At 32.6% G+C, this 17,722-nt stretch overlaps 2 protein-coding genes across 4 annotated transcripts in view; one reads left to right on the top strand and one right to left on the bottom strand.

Annotated features, from left to right (window-relative positions):
* The first annotated feature begins 7,139 nt into the window (after positions 1–7,139).
* LOC149481639 (uncharacterized) lies at positions 7,140–11,680 on the top strand. The gene is made up of 5 exons (XM_089705223.1): positions 7,140–7,956; positions 8,151–8,248; positions 9,774–10,096; positions 10,340–10,598; positions 10,806–11,680. The coding sequence occupies exons 1-5, from the start codon at positions 7,300–7,302 to the stop codon at positions 11,218–11,220; spliced, it is 1,752 nt and encodes a 583-aa protein (XP_089561349.1). The 5' UTR covers positions 7,140–7,299; the 3' UTR covers positions 11,221–11,680.
* LOC149481638 (uncharacterized) overlaps positions 11,291–17,722 on the bottom strand; it is a 46,542-nt gene continuing 40,110 nt past the window's right edge. For all 3 annotated transcript variants that reach the window (XM_089705213.1, XM_089705214.1, XM_089705215.1), the window contains 4 exons: positions 16,803–16,971; positions 15,907–16,355; positions 15,586–15,810; positions 11,291–15,489 (listed from right to left, as the gene is read on the bottom strand). In XM_089705213.1, coding sequence (XP_089561339.1) covers positions 13,000–15,489; positions 15,586–15,810; positions 15,907–16,355; positions 16,803–16,971 — 3,333 coding nt within the window. In that variant the 3' untranslated portion in view covers positions 11,291–12,999. The remainder of the gene's footprint in view (positions 15,490–15,585; positions 15,811–15,906; positions 16,356–16,802; positions 16,972–17,722) is intronic.

Raw genomic sequence — 17,722 nt, 5'->3', positions numbered from 1 at the left:
TCGACGATAACGCTGTCAATCAATCAATCACAATTATTAAAGGTCCATCAGTCCGCTTTTTTCTTAAATTTTTTGTGTTGTTTTATGTCATGTATTTCATGGTTATTATAATTTTTAAGAATACTTACATGAATCATTATTTTCACTCACATTAGGGGAAAAAAATTGAAACTTGTGGTTTATTCCGCACATTAAAAATATTTTTTTGGTCGCACTTAGGTTGGTAACAATGCCAACAAGTCAAAATAACAGTATACTTACTTTCTAATTAGGTAGTTATGAAGCAATGATAATATAAAATTAAGCGTCATTGTTAATATGGAGGTAAGTAGAAAAAACAATCAAACCGTCTATAGTTTAGCTTACAATTATTAAAAATGACTGGACCAATTTAAGAAAAAAAATATATTTTAAAAGTGACCCCTAGACTCAAAAGAAAGTAAAAACAGTAGGTTACATAGTAAAAAATGACAAAATATGATATATGTATGATAAGGAGATATATGTATTCTATTAATTCATAATATTATGTCTAATATCTACGCACAATTCTACCATTAAACTAGGTATGATTCTACGTATGATTCCATCAAGATTCAATTTCTAGTGTCCAGTTGCAGTAGTGAGTAGAAAAAGTGCTTCAACTTCAATGCGCATGCACAATGTTAGAATGAAATTCTTTGTCTCATTTGTCAGTCAATGCTTTACATTATTTTTTATTTTCACAATGGGTAAGTAAGGTGTAAGTAGGAGAAAATATACCTACCTACTTGAATTACTTGACTTTTATTGGTGTTAGTTTCTTTGCCCTATATTGCCGACTTGCCCACTGCCGTACCTAACTATATTTTACAGAAATTACGAAAATATTATACCTATATGAATTACCTATTCCTAAGATCTTATACATAGAGGTATTTATTTTGGAAAGTTCATTAAAGATTAGGTACTTATGTAGTTATGTAGATTGTAGCTTGTAGGCTTAGATTACAACTTGTAGGTTCCTAATTTCAAAAAAGTAGGTTCTGTGTTCGTCGTACCTTTGTAGGTATTGTTTTTAATTATTATTATATTTAGAGTTACCTGAAATAAAATGTGAATTTTAATTTTACATGGCAATGTTTTCAGTTTTTGCTCAACAAGCAACGTTATTATTAAAAATAGAATTACATTTTTGGCACTAAAAAGCGATGCTTGATCGTCTGCTAGACAGCTAGAGTCTGCTAGTGACATTATACAAGGTTAAAAGTTCATGTTTTGATAAAGGGTAAATGTCTGCAGTCTGACATTAACATCGGAAATTGAGGACGTTACAGCGTCGCTTGATAAAATATTATCTGAATTATTTTTAGGAAAAGTATTGCAGGCGGCTATTCAAAATGGCGTATTTAATTTATCATCTGTATTTTACAATACATTTCTAACCATCAATCACTCTCTTAATCACTCTATACTAGATTCTAAATTGTAAAATGCATTCTGAACTTTCTGTTCGTAGTACCTACCCTAACTTTTCCTGACAGGGAAAGCTGAAGATCATATTTTGAGATTAGTTACATCACCTCGTTGTTTTAAATATCTATTAACTTACTTACATAGCTTGTTTTATTTATTTTTAGATCAGATAGTTTTATTTATTTTTAGATCAGATAGCTTAATTTGTTTTAGATTAGATCAAGCTGATAAGTTATTATTAATTGCCACAATTCATTGTTAGCTAGTTTTTCGCACAACGAGCGTTTTCGGTCATGTCTTGTGGAATTAGAAATAAGTAAAATTAATTATACAGAAATACTTGTAAAAATCAACACTATCACATTAAATAACTGTGATCTAGTATCTATGGCTTGATTAAATCATACTGAAAGATAATAATATAATAAATGTTTCTTAGGTGAAAGTGAAAGTTTACTTTCGATTTTGATGCGCTATTGCATAAACATGTTAATTACTTAGTGTAGAGTTGTAGACGATAGGTGTAAATAAATTAGAACCGATCGTTCATCATTGTCAAGTAATTTAGAACCTCTTCGAAAAGTAATGGTAGCATCGAGATAATATTATGTACTACAACTACATACTATCTCTATGAATGGTAGACGTAGAGCTTTAACTAAAGGTGCCTCCTGCTTATTTGCTCTGTCCTGAAAAAAAAGTGATATGCCTACAGTAAATGTAAATGTAAAAAAATTCTATTTGTATGGAGTCATTTTGTCAGATCTGAGGATTGATCAGTCCAACCTAGTAGTGCCGGATGTTGGGTGTTTGCCTATAACATACTTATATCCTAACTATCTGATTAATTTCGTATCAGTATAAGTAATTTTAATAAAAACGTGATGTACAAAAATTTTAAGTGGCTTACATGTTTTTTTTTTTATTTAAGTATAATTTCACCAATTGTTTGTAAAAGATTAAGATAAATTTTTACTTCCAGTGAATGATATTAAACATATTAACTATATAGGTACATAGATAAAATATCATTATTTCCAGCTATAAAATTACCTAAGTAGGTAGGTAATCTAAGAATTTGTTTTTGTTGAAAAACAAGATTAGGTTCCTAGAATGGTCGTAACTCGTAATAATACGATTTTATAAAAGTTAATAAAATACACATCACAGATAACGAGGACTCCTGCATATCTTTTGATGAACATTTTAAAATAACTAGTAACTACTATTGGTCTATGAATCAAAAAAAGAATTTTTAAAAAGTAAACTTATTATTTTTATTGTTCGGGATAATTAGACAAAGATAAAAAAAATATTGTGATGTCACCGGTCTTTGGTTAGTGTACAAAGATTGAATTAAATCAGTCTATTATAAGTGGGTCAAATTCGAGTCTAAAGCGTGCTAAAAAGGTTGAAAATCTTTGCCTACCTACAGGATTCCATTAATCAAGCATAGCCGGGGGCGTATAGTCTATATCAAACACAGATTTGATGACAAGGTCCGAGCGGCATGCATAGTCGTTTCGGTAACAATCAACATCTTGACAAAGGAAGCATGCCATTCATTGTAACTATTTTAATCTACCCACGGCATGCTATTTGTGTAGTGTAGTCAACCAATTCAGATTCTCATATATTTATACCTATTGCTACAATGTTAGTACATACCTACTATGTAGGTATATCTGAGAATAGTTGCGAGTATAGGTAATAACCGAATTAAAAATACGTAACGACGTTGAAGTTAACGGATTTACCAATCGATTTATCGAATTGGCACTTACCTAATAGTGCCAATTTCTTCATCAAAATAATATTTTTTTTTACTCATAAGTTCATAACCAGTATTAAGTACCCTCAAATGTTGGTTCTGTACCTTATATTGACGTATTATTTACTTGCTTATAATATGAAAATGTTGAAGAAGTACTTAACTATTATGTCCAATTTCCGAAAATATGCTGAAACTTTTTTTATAATACATAATATTGTATTGATTATCACTATAATATTATATTACCAGTATAATCGGAATTTTGCAGAAAAGAAGAAAAGCAAATAATAATAATTTAGAATAGAACGTAGGTACAACCACAACTTAATTCGCAAACCGAATTATGTTCCTTATGTAATATATTATTATCCACCATGATTAGAATAAGCGAAAACTGCTACGGCTTATAAGAAAACCACGAGAAAACATTACGTTTTTTATACTTGAGAAAGCACTTATACCTATTGTACATGGAAAATAACCTCATTTCTTCTGAAAAAAAACCTTTTAGTATCTACTATTGTTATTATTAAGACCTTACAGTTTAATTTTATTAACTACTATAGCGGCCCGTCTCGGCTTCGCCCGTGGTACATATTTCGCAATAAAAGGTAGCCTATGTTCTTTCTCAGGGTCTAAAGATTATCTGTGCCAAATTTCATCAAAATCGGTTCAGTAGTTTATGCGTGAAAACCATACATACATACATACAAACCTTTCCTCTGTATAATATTAGTATAGAAGTATAGATAATGACCACGATAAACGAATATAAACAACTAATATAAAAACCGAAAAGCGAGAAATTTGCAGGCAGGTTATGTGCAACTATAGGTGCAACACATCAAATCAATCAGTTTATAATAATTAGTAAGTTATAAGTATAACCATATTATAACGCTGAAAAACCAAAATAGGTTTCAACGTGTGGGCTGTGGCACAGACGACCAAAACATTGCGCAGACTTATTTGAAAGGAGTTTACCCCTATTCAAATTTACTAAGTTTTATTTTGGTAGATGATAATATTATATTATTAAAAACGAGCGGTCCATCCCGGCTTCGCCCGTGGTACATATTTCGAAATAAAAGGTAGCCTATGTTCTTTCTCAGGGTCTAAAGATTATATGTGCCAAATTTCTTCAAAATCGGTCAAACGGATAAACTTTTTCCTACGATAAAAGATTTCATAAAATTCAAACACATCGTTGTTTAAACTTACTAAAAAGGGCAGGTAGTTCTATATTATTCGTCAAGATCTACATCTGAAAGATATATAAACCATTTTAATTATTGCAGAATGCGGGGATCGTTACCAGATGAAATGGAACGAGCTATAAATAAATATAAATAATGAATAATGAAGTTTATGCTATGTGCTTTCATAGGTATTGGTGTCAGTTGTCATGGGCTTTTGCGTTGTGGTGATGCGGGTGATGTGGCTAAGGGTAACCTTTACTGTTCATTGACCCGGAAGGATCGATGTTCAATTACCGAGTCAATGCTTTGCCGCCTAAGCAACCAACTGTGAATCTAATCGAATTAACTGATTGTTTGCAAAGGAAAAATACTTTTGTTCCAGAATCTGAGGAAGACAGCAAAATTAATTCCTCTCTGTACGTTTGGTTGTTTGTAATCACAAACCTAAACTATAAAACGATGGTGGTGTACTAAATGTTTAATTTGTAATAAGTGCAGTTATAAGTTAAATATTTGAAAAGTTTTATTAAGTATCTAAATTATTTAAGAATATAAGAAATGTTTTACTGTATATTTTAATATATTTTACGAAGCAGTTTTATTTATATTGGCATAAGTAAAAATAAATTTATAGCTGTATAGTCTAGGGTTGTTGAGGATTCCTCTTCCGCTTCCTCATAATGCGGAAGTTCCGCAATATTTTGGGTTCCTCTACCGTTACCGCATCCTCAAAAATGAAAATAAAAAAATCCTCTTCCGCTATCGCTTCCTCAAAATTTAGAGGAAATTTATGAGGATGCTGATCCGATCGGGCGGCGAATTTACAAAGCCTATTTAATTTAAACTATATTTACTATTTGAGTTACGAGTCGGACTCTACTAACGAACAAGAGTAGAGTCTTACCGCCATATTTATATCTGCGCCTAACACTTATCTCTAAACATAATAATATAACATTTTCTCTCATACTCAGAAGAAACATATTTTACCAAATAATGTTTGTCAAAAGTCATTTTAAATTAAAAAACAAACAAGTTGTACGCTTACATAATAATATCTACCAGTTAAATTTATATTTTTGGTTTTATGGCATTCAAATGCTTTTTAAATATAAATCTATAAAGAATAGAAAAAATTCGATCACGTACCAAAAATATAAATTCAACAAAAAAGGTCGTGTTCCATCGTTACAATATTGTATTCACTGAAAAGTGCTTCATATTGGTTGAAATGGTTGTTAATCATCTCAATAGATGGCGCGCGGTGTGTCCCTTTAGACACATAAAACTGAAAGAATAGAATAAATTCGATTGCTCTGGCGGGTCACGAGTGGCTGAGTTGGTCAGGCATCCGCCCCGGAATGGCGCGAAAGGATGCGGGTTCGAGTCCCGCCTCGTGATCGAATTTTTTCTATTCTTTATAAATTTATATCTACCAGTTAGTTTTTTTTTTGTGGAAATCGCCTAATGTCGCTTCTGGCACTGATATAGATTCGGTTTTTTCGAGTAATATGCATAAACAAAAGCTCATCTGAGTCCGGCTCGTGACTCAAATAGGTAGTATAGTACCTAGTACTAACAGGCTTTGTAAATTCGCGATCGGGCGAGCTAACCTCCCCTAACCTTAAACATCAATATGTAGAGACAGGAGAATGGCTTTTGATTTAATTTTCAATTTTAAAAGTTTTTTTTTTAAATTTTGATTATAATTTCCTATCATCCTCATCCTCATCCGCTTCCTCTTCCGCTTCCTCATCCGCATCCTCTTCCTCAAAAAAATATCCTCTTCCTCATCCGCATCCTCTAAATTTGTGTGTGAAAATTCCTCTTCCTCCTCCTCTTCCTCATAATCACTTCCTCAACAACCCAACTGTATACATATAAAAGGCTGTAATATGACTGCAATTTAAATATTTTAGTAATTAATAACGTTTACTTTTTTACTATTCTTTATGGTCACCAATAACACTTTAATATCAGTTCGATTCTATTCAAGTAGACCGTACATGATCGGCTGTTTTCCAATTACAGAGCATAATGCGACTCAGTGGCACACAATGCCGAATTATGCTGATGCTTAATTGGAACGTGAAACGCACCAGCAGGTTGCGCTATAAGTTCAGCAATAACCTCGTAAATGTGTAAATAAAGTGGTATACATAATAATTGGTTGAAAAATATTTACGGTTATTTTAAGTAATTTGGATTTTGATTATTTCATTAACATTTTTTTCAATGTTTGTACCTTCATCCATACTTATATTTATTTTTTTTACACAATTTGAATTAACTTTGATTATTTCGAAAAAACTACAATGAAACGAAAGCTTTAAAATTTTTCCCACCAATTAATAATTACTTACGAAAAATAAAAATAAATATGTACTTAATAAGCGAAGCGTTGCTGTAGTTGGAACATTCAACGTTAAGCATTATGCCGCATAATGCGCTCTAGTCACAGGCTCTAGTGCTGTAATTGGAAAACACGGAAATACTTTTTATTTTAAACCAAAAGACTATGCTTCTAATCATTTTATCTTATCCGACGAAGTTTGAAGTTGACGTTTGTCAAATGTCATTGAGATTTGACGAGTTTGGCATTTCAAATGTCGCATTTGACAATTGATTATTGATAGGTAGCCGCCTAGCTGGTAGTTATTTTCAAAAGTTTTGTTTTGAAATCATAGAGTAATATAATATATATATTTGAAATTAAACTTGATTATTCCGCACAATGGCAAAGTCGATTAAAATTATTAATATTAACTACCTTCTTCCATTTTAAATCATAAAAATCACGTTTGTAAAACTTTTGTGTTCACTCCATTTAAACTGATTTTATTTTGCACTAAACAAAAGTAAATTTTTGTAATGGATGTTCCTGAAAATGTACGCAAGGATTTAGTAAAACTTTTACCGGCTTCTGTTATAAATGATATAGTTTGTTTTACTTTATATGAAATACATCCACGGGACCCAAGAAGAGTAGACATAATAGTTTCTACTAGCAAAGGTGAAGTGTTGGAATTTTACGACAGACGTATAATTTCATCAATTTTATTAGACGATGCTCGGAATGTGAAAGAAATAACCATACTTCGGAATGAAAAATGCGTCCCATTCTACATACTTTTAACTAAAAGTGAGATAATTATATTATCAACAAACGATACATTGAACATTCATCGTAGAATAAGAAATGTTGAGAGTTACGAATTAATTGATAAAGAATGCTGTGGTCAACCTTGTCTTAAAGTTACTTGTAAGGAAGATGCTGTCCCAGTTATGTTTGACAAAAACTTTAATGTTAGCCAGCCACTGTTGGCATCCCAAAATAAATATTCTACAGAGTCTGTGCCTTTAATAACACAGTTGCAAAGAAAACTCACAGAAGCTAAGTACAATGTGAATAAAAATGAAGGTATTCTAAATGATTATAGAAAGCTTAAGCAAGCCGCTGCCTTTGCATTGTATGAGTCAGCAAAGCCTAATGCTGAGGATTCCGTCTTTAGATTAGGAACTGCTAGTGTGAGTGTATTTTACTTATTATAATGCAATCTTAACAGTGAATAATAATATTAACCTACATCTAACTCTAGTTGTAAAATCATACATTTGCAAAATCAACAATACATTTATTTCTATATCTTTTATAAAACAGAATAAATATTCTTTCCTTTTGGTAAATAATTCTGTATCCTTAATTTTCCCAAATTTTTCAGATATCAAAAGCATTGAAAATAAAAACCAAGTCTCCAATACTTAAAGTATGCAACAAGAAAGTTGTTATTATAGTAAATGTTTGGAATGAGGATGATGTGTAAGTCAAAAACCCATTTATATATTATGTATACTAGCGGTCCGCCCGGCTTCGCCCGTGGTACATATTTACGTTTTCTCTACATAAAAACCATCCTCGTACTTCAAGGAATATAATAAAAAAAGAATTATCAAAATCGGTCCACCCCATAGAAATCTAAATAACAAGACACTAGAAGTCGTAAGCGTTCGTGACCTTGTCGCCACTCAGGTGATTTCCACATCACCAGTGCATTCGTCACTGTTCAGTTGCTCTGGAGACGTATGAGTGTATTCATGGTGTGTTTCAGCAATTCCCAATGCGGAAATTCTTCCACAAGTTGTAATTATACTTATAAAGGAATAATATTTCATCGGAAAATATATTTTTTTAGAAATAATGCCGTTTTTCCTTAAAATTATAGAATATTTACAAGTATTACGAGTGTCACCATAGTAATCGAAATAACAATGAATGACACAGTCGACCATTCTTAGGGTGCACTCACACACATCAGTCACCGTCAAGTCACCGATGACTGATCGGTGACGGTTTGTGTACGTATCCACAAACACCAGTCACCGTCATGTTGTCCGTCAGTCACGTCGCCGGTTTGACTGAATCATTGAACACATACATCAGGTTAGTGAGTGATTAGACGTGTGTCACGCTAGAGAACATGTAGCAATTGACGGTAGCACGACGCTGACTGAACTGAGACGTGACGGCACCGGGTGAGTGGGGATAAAAGTATGATACATGTATGGAAAGATTATTTGACGTGCCTGACCGGGGACGTCACTGATAGATTTCGTGCCGGCGACTGTCGTGTGGGAACAGAGTCATACTAGAACTATTGATACATATTTTTTTTTAATCCTGTCCGGTGACGTGCCGTGACGGTGACTGATGTGTGTGAGTGCACCCTTATTATCACGTTTGTTCGTATTGGAGCAAAAAGTCTCATATACTTAGGGATGTTATTCTAAAATAAATCGTAAATTCGTGCGTTAGGATACATATTCAAAAGCTTAATTTAATAGTTAAGTTAGTTTTCACTAAAATCAAGCTGTCCAATAAAAGGCATAGTTTACTTGTGTGTACTGTTTAGCTTTCGGTTTGAATGTGTTGATTTTGGCGACAGCGGTTTTCATACGAATTATGACAATAAAGCACTTCTATGTGTCTTGTTATTTAGATTTCTATGGTCCACCCGTTCTCGAGTTATGCGCTTACCAACACATTTTGCGATTCATTTTTAATTTATATATAAGATTAATTAAATTAGTTTATTTTCATGTAGTAGTTAGTTCAAAATAAGAAATTTTTAATTACATATAATAATAATACTTAATGCAGATTTGAGAATAAATCTGAATTCTGAACATGTGCAATCGTTTTCTATCTGGAAAAGGTACCTATAAGTTTTTTTTTTTTCAAATTTGAGTAAACTTATATATGCATGACTGTTTTGAGAAATAAATTAACATTTTAATTGTAATTCAGAGCCAAAGATCTTTTTTATGTATGTTTTATTTTTTTTCAGACCAATAGAAAATGTACAGATTCTTCTACATGGTACATCAAAACAGTCCTTTTCATATACTACCAAAATTTTTAAGTCAATAAAATCACCACCCTTTTGGCAAGAGAGTGGTTTTCATTCTATACAAAATAATGAAGAACATTTTATAACAGGAGTTGTAGATTTGAAGGAATTAAAATATAATATTTGTAGCAGAATTGAATTTGAAGTAGCTTTGTCATACAAAAAACAGGACAAAAGCTATTTGTTGCCCTTAGAAAATGTTTTAGTGTCAGCATTAGATATTATGTGTAAAGATTATGATGTGATTCTGGACAATAAAGGTAAGTCAGCTTTTCTAAGTAATATTTTATATCAAACTACCTGTTGGTCTGAGTGTGATGATATTTACCTTATAGCCTTCCTCGATAAATGGACTTTCTAACTTTGAAAAAAATTTCAAATCGGACCAGTACTACCTGAAATTAGCGCATTCAAAAAACAAACTCTTCAGCTTTATATACAAAATTAATTTACACTTTTTCTAATTACAAAATGGATCTCAAAAACATGTTTTTCTATTTCAGATGATCCAAACAACATATTAGCAGTCTTGGCCTCTTCTGAAAAGACTGATTTAATTTTAAGGCATATTAAGGATGTAAATGGGCAAGAAATAAATATATTCAATGAAATATCAAAGCACTTAGAATTTGAAGCAATAGGGACCGTGAAAAATGTACTGGTTCATAAGAAATCACCTTATCATTTATTATATGGGCTATCAATTATATTGGTACAGGAATATGAATTGAAAAATAGCATTGGAATAGAAGTATATTCAAGGTAAAACATTTTTTCTATCATAGCATAAATTAGAGGTCAATGAATGATAAAAACAATATTTGTGATCCTTTATTTTAAATACTTAAACAATTTAAATACAATCACAGGCAATTCATTCCTTAAGGATGATTAAACTGTAACCATAATTATATTCATAAAGAAATAAAAGATTTTGAAAATTCATAATTAATATCTGCTTTTTTTCAGATCTCCTGCTCAAGTACTGGGATTCATACATTTCTTATATGATTCTATTCCACACAGGATCATGGTAACATTGCCAGCACATAAAATTACTGCCAAAACTGAAGACTTATCACATTATAATGATGTTACTTCTGAAACTTTACCGGCAATAGATTTTACAAATGAAGCATCAGGTATATTGAATCAAGCCACTTTAATAAAAGAATACTTTGATAAATGTATGATTAAAATGAATGAAAGTACTGATCAAGGAATTTTGAGTAAAATTGGTCAAGAAATAGATTTAATGTCTTTGGGAGTTCCAGAGTATATTAAATTAAAAAACCAGCTATTAAATGAAGCTATGATTGGTGTCCAGACTTCTGTTATAAAAAATATAGTTAATGTTGATTCTCAGGAAATGATGGATGTATGAAATACTGTTTTATATTTTTTATCTGTGATATTAAGTGGATCAAGGTTGTAAGTATTAAATAAAAAATCAATTTCAGTTTATAATTTTATTATAGCATTTTTCAATAAACATAAAAGATAATGAGAATACTGGCAGCCAGACAAGTATTTACTATCTACAGAAATAACTTAATTTTATCAAAATTATTTTATAACTAACTTATTATACAAATATGCACCTAGTTGAGCGTTTCTCTCAGAAATAAATTAGGTAGTTATATAAATTATATAAATATAAAGATCTAAATTAAATTAAAAAATACCCGATTGTCCTGCGTAGCACCATTCATCAGCCATATTTAATCCAAATTCTTATATTTACGTATAACTATTTATTTATAAATGTAACCCATCCCGCAACCCATTATACTATAATATGCACGTTGGAAAATTGCAATCATATTTGCCTGAGTATAAAATAATCGTAAATGATTTTTTTGATTAAATGTTTTTAATGAGTAGGTAAAACTTAAAAAAAGTAACTAACTAACTAAAACTTAGTAAAACTTTGTTACTTAATGATTCATAGCTTATTTGCTATAAGTAATATTTTGTTTCAAGTAAAACATAATTTTTTATACTGGAAACAGAGAAAAGTTGGATGTTGTAGAGGTAGTTTATTGCCGTTTTTATTGGCGGTAAACTTTAAAAGCCGTAAATTTTTGCCATGAAATTACATTAAAATAAAATAAACTTTATCACCGTGATATTGCACAGATAATTACTCTACCTACATCTGTAGTTAATAGCATCTGTTATTAAAGTCCCGAAGATTAAAAACAATTTGGATGGATGGTGGACAGAATGTATTAATGAAAATAATGTGATGAATATAAAAAAAACTAAAGATCGTAATTTTTGTATTCAGATTTCAATAAAAAACAATTATGTATGTCGAAAGTGATGACACTTACAGAAACACTTTTTTTGTTGAAAAAAAAAACTCCTTTCTCTACCGTATTACCTTAGAATTAAAATCAGTTTCAATAAATAGTCTACAAGTATCTAGTATTCACTTTTGTTAATTATTATTAATTCAAACATAGATTTGATTGCTATTTCCCAACATGACACTAACGCAATGTGCTCTTGTTTTTACAGAGAGAATAAATTGCACTTTGTGCGTCTCTCTGGAGCAATACAAGTCAGGTACAAGGAAGCCATTTTGTGCCGCCCGACTCTTAGTGACGTCAATTATTTACAAGTATTCATATTCATAGTTTATTATTAAATATTTTATTATGTATAAAATATTACTACATCTCTTATACTTAAATGACTTTTAGTCATCCTTAAATCTAGTTATAAATACATTTAAATAAATTCAAGTTTTTACCCTTGTTAGAACCTAATTACGCTATTATTGCATTGCACGACCGGCCATTTCATGTTTTAAAACATTGTTATTATATCTATTTTATTGTAAAATTAAATATAGTATCAAAATTAAGAAGACTCGATCAATTACAGTGTTAGAAAACTTAGCTTAATATATTATTATACATTTATTTCCATACGAGTATTTATACATCATTATTATTAAACACATTGCAAGCTCGGACTTAGTCCAATAAATGGGTATTTAATATTATTTAAAATCTTAATTTATAAGAAACTAGGAATATGTATGTAAACTATGTAATGTTTTTGAAATCTAGATATATTTTATTTATTGCACAGATTCACAATGATGTCACTTTATTGCACATAGTCCACATATTGCACGCTCACTTAACACTGTTTAGTTTTTAACTTTCAGTTTATTACTTCTAGTACTTTTAATGTTACTGTTTTCAGCTCTTGGCGGTAAATTTCTAAAACTTCCAAAATAAACGGAATGAGTTTCTACACTTTCAGCACCGGATTCACTTCTAGCTTCGTTTCCAGTGTCATCACTGTCACTACAACTTGCTAATTTCGCTATTACTAACTTTCTTTGGAACTGTCTCGAACTCGTAGAATCGCTACTAAGATATCCAGAATCTTCAATACTGAGTCCTTTTCTCCTTCGTTGTTTAGTTTTATCAAACTTTTGATCTTTCACGAATGTATTCGTGTTAATTCCGCTACAGCTTCTTATTGAATTACGTCTCGCTGAACTTTTGCCAGCTTCCGTAGAGAGCGATACAAAGTTTGTTGGTTGAACAGCTTTCATATCCACGTAATCTGAAGTATGCGATGGTATTGAAGCATGCATTGGACTACACGACGGTTCTTCATTTATACTGCTCGGAATATTACTTGTTACATTTGATTCCTCGCTAGATTGTTTTGAATCTCTTGGACTGAGGCTTCTATCACTTAGGCATTTTTGAGGCAAATCTATTTCTACTTTACAATTTTCTACTCTTCTTGGAGGAATAACTGGTTTCTCATAAATAGTGTCTTCAGTTGGGGGTAATGGAGGGAGAACGTCTGGTCGAGCTAAATGTTTTTGTTGCTTTGCTGTGGGTGGTGTGCACTGCCGCTGTCGTTTCGAATGTCTATATTCTAGAGTTAATATTCTTCCTTCTTCCGATGTCCAACCACCCGAATCTTCCAAACTTTTATCTGAAGTATCTTCTTGTGAATGCGAAGAAAACATATTCGGTGCTATTTTAGGTCTACTTAATACTATTTTGTTGTATTCATAGTCACCGCGCAAGCTATTAAATTTTGGATTGTGCTCGATTTTATAACTGTTTTTTACGAATGTACCACTGCTTCTTAGTTGTATTCGATGGCTGTTTTTTACGTTTGGGCTTCCAAGATTTTTAATAAGATCCCTACGACTAAACTGCATGTTTTCTATCGCCTCTTTATGTTTAGGATGTTTTCTATCCAAAGTATCGGGTTCAAAACCATCGGATTCGTGAATACGTATATAATTTTCTGGAGGATCTTTCACTTCTATTGTCAAACAACCTGGTTTCTCTTCAACATTTTGTAGTGCGATTAATTTACGACTTCCAATAGAGCTCTCAGATCCGCTAGGCGAAGTTGGGGCGCTCCCGAAATTGTAACTGTTGTTTACGTATACTTCGGTAACTAAACTATAATTGACGCCAAAACTTTTCTCTGCTTCTTTTTGTCCATTATTTTTCTTTATACCAATAGTTTCATAATGATTTTGATTCACTCCAACCTCCACTTCCGGTGAAGGTGTATTGCTCTCGCTATTGGAGTTTGATTTGTATACAGCATTTCTCATCGTAAGTTCTTCTTCTAATGGCAATGCGCTGCTTAAACTGGGACTAGCTTGTGAAGAAGGAACCTCTAAAAATTCCGTTGGTGTTGTTATACTCTTTTTATTTGAAGAACGTTCCAAACTGTCTGTTTCATAGTCATTCGCTATTGGACTATCAGAAATATTATTAAAGGTTTTCTCTGTGGTATCATTATCTAAGTTCTCAGTAAGCATTTCGTCATCAGAACTACTTTGATTGTACGACTTTGAAAAGTTGTCTAAAGCCATCGCGTCGTTTACCATATCAGGAAGAGAATTTTTGTTATTGATTAATGAGTTCCTACGTTTGCAAGAACCCTTACTTCCAGAACTACTAGTAGGTCTATATTCATCAAAATTAATCGACTGAACGATTTTATTTGTAACAGTATTGTTTGAGTTTTCTTCACAGGCGACACCTTCAAATTCACTCAGTGGTATATTATAATTTCTCGTAGTAGGCTCTGATCTTACAGACCTAGAGGTACATTTCTTCGAAGCGGTCAGATTGTCGTTGGAATATAAAGAATGACTTTCTGAAAAACTGTATTGTTTCCTAATATTATTGCGACAAGCAGCTATCGGTAGTGAAGATAAGGATTTTGCTAATTTACTGGAGTTTATGTCGAAATCTTCATTAATTTCTTCTGGTCCATTTGGAATATTTTCCAACCATTTGCGAATGCTACTTTGCTTATCGCCTTTTGAATGAAGACAGCTTTTACAATTGGGATTGTCGTATTTTATGACGTTTACTGTGTTATTATCAGATTTGCATCCTGGGCAACCTAAACAAGTAGAGGATCGACGCCGACTATTTTCTCTTTTAAGACTGATTACGCTCCCGCTACGTTGACTACCAAGTCCATTGTAAAGATCAATGCTGTTTGCATTGGACGGATATGTCTCTTCTTCTGGTATTTCATTTAGAACAGGGTGGAAACGTTTGGCTGCCATTTTGTGTTTTGCTATTGATATGACTTCTCTGATTTTTGATAAAAATTCCAGAGCGGCCGCTGGTGGATCCTGGAAATGAGGCACAAGACTTCAGAGTAAGTTAATACAATTATTGTTTATATGATATAAAAAGACGATGTTCATAAAAGGAAAACGAATACTTACAACCATAAGCTGTGGTTCAAAATAAGCTGGGTTAAAGTACAGTTTTCTTCGCGTAGTACCAACAGGTCTAGCAATTTCTCGGTCTTCAATAGTTTCAACAATAGATACATGTTCATCTGGAAGTCGTTCTATACCGGACTCATCGCGATGATTAACTTCCATACCCTCATATTGACTTTTTAATCCTTCATTATGGAGATGGATAATTGCTGATGTCGTTCTTTTCTGAAATGGAGATTACATTCCTATAAATATTTATTTAATTGTTTGATCAGTGACAATTACATTTAACAAAACTTATTATTTTTAATTTGTTCTTACATTGAAAACATTTTCATCGCTACGAATACTGCTGTCAGGCAAGTCTTCTGAATCCGATATATTGCTCCCAGAGTCGCTTGTGAAATTCATTTTATCACTAAAAGTTCTGCCAACTGATAGAAGCGGGTTGTTTTTGACGATACCATCATCTTGTCCCATTGCATTAGTAATTGTTTGAACACGTTCATTATTGATTCGAAGTATATCACGATCTACTGTGATAGTACCATCTCTCTTCTTTAATCCTTTAATTCTTCGAAGGCTGCTTTCTTCAGACGCGACTTTTCGTCTCTTACGAATGTGTAAATAGAGAAAGACTGATGCTACATAGATTAGCCCAAGGAGTAAAGAGCTGATGCCTATTGCTATGTATTCGCTGGCGCTCAATCCAGAATATGTACTGGAGTCGGATGTTTGCGCGTTTGGTGTGAATTGTACTTCTGTTATGTCTGAAAATAAAATTAATTGATGTTAAAGGTATATTTTTAAATTCGTTTAAAGAATAATGCATTTCAAACCTGCTGCTAAATCTACGAGCAGTGTATGTACCGTGCCCTCTTAATATTTTTGTAGAACAGGTTGCTATAATAACGTACTCTAAAAGCTTCACAGGGTGTGAACACGCCGCATAAGTCCAGTGGTGACTGGAGAGAAGTGTGGCAACGTTGCGGCACAAAAGTCTGACTACCATCACTCGCCCGGACATGCACCTAAGTGTACACCTTCACCATTCTATTAGAATGCAGTATCTTTTACTGATTTTAAATTACCTGTATGCGCAGTATATCGCTGCTACCACATTTGGACCGTGTAGCTTGCACTCAGAATCATCCCGTACTAAATAGTAGGCTGTATTAACATTCTGTATAAATATACAGAATTTTTAAATAACTTACTTGCAGCATGTCTGGGCGGTGTTCCCTGCACTCTAAAAGCCACACAGGGTGTGAATACACCACGCAGATCAAGTGGTGAGGAGGGCGGTGTGGCAACGTCGCGGCACAAAAGCCTGACTACCATCACTCGCCCGGACATGCGTCTGCGTACTTCATCTTCACCGCTCCACTGGAATTGTGAATTTCGTTAGTTATGAGATGCGCGTGGTTATACTTTTGATATTTTATTAAAGACTAGCAATGCCCTGCGGTTTCACCCGCATAGATAGCGATATCGTGCCTACGATATCGGCCTGCTCGAACAGTATACCTACTATTTTCTGTAGATTGACTCTTTTAAAAATTCGTTATATCTTTTGAATGGAATATCCAATTCTTTTCATTTAAAAAGTATTTTGCTGGTATTGAAACAGTCTATAAGAAAACATCATTTATTGGGATAAGGATTAATATATGTGTATGGATAACATGGTTTGATTACTGTCGGCACTTCTATTTACTTTGAAAACGTAAAAAAGTTGTTGTAGTAACATAACTACTGAAGATGGACATATGGTATCGCGGACTTTCTTGTAGATATTGATCCATTCTATAATACCGTAGAACATTTTTTTGTTCTATCTTCCATAGATTCCGCAGCGCACGCGATGACAGAACTTTTATTGAGGAATTTTTTACACCTTGGGTTACTTTATTGCATTTTTGGTAAGGATCTCTATTTTTTTTCACAATGCAATATAGCCTATGTTGCTCAGTGAAGATGCAGCTTTCTAATGGTGAAAGAATTTTTGAAATCGGTCCAGTAGTTTATGCGTGAAAACCATACATACATACATACTTACAAACTTTTCCTCTTTATAATATTAGTATAGACTAGCTTCCGCCCGCGACTCCGTCCGCGCGGATGTCGGTCTTGGCGT

This window comes from Colias philodice, chromosome 16, assembly GCF_061535455.1.
Source record: "Colias philodice isolate Cphi_HAF_F1 chromosome 16, ilColPhil1 Martin Lab GWU primary, whole genome shotgun sequence".
Classification (NCBI taxonomy): Eukaryota; Metazoa; Arthropoda; class Insecta; order Lepidoptera; family Pieridae; genus Colias; species Colias philodice.
The sequence above is the reverse complement of the archived record's forward strand: the minus strand, read 5'-3'. Positions and strand labels throughout refer to the sequence as shown.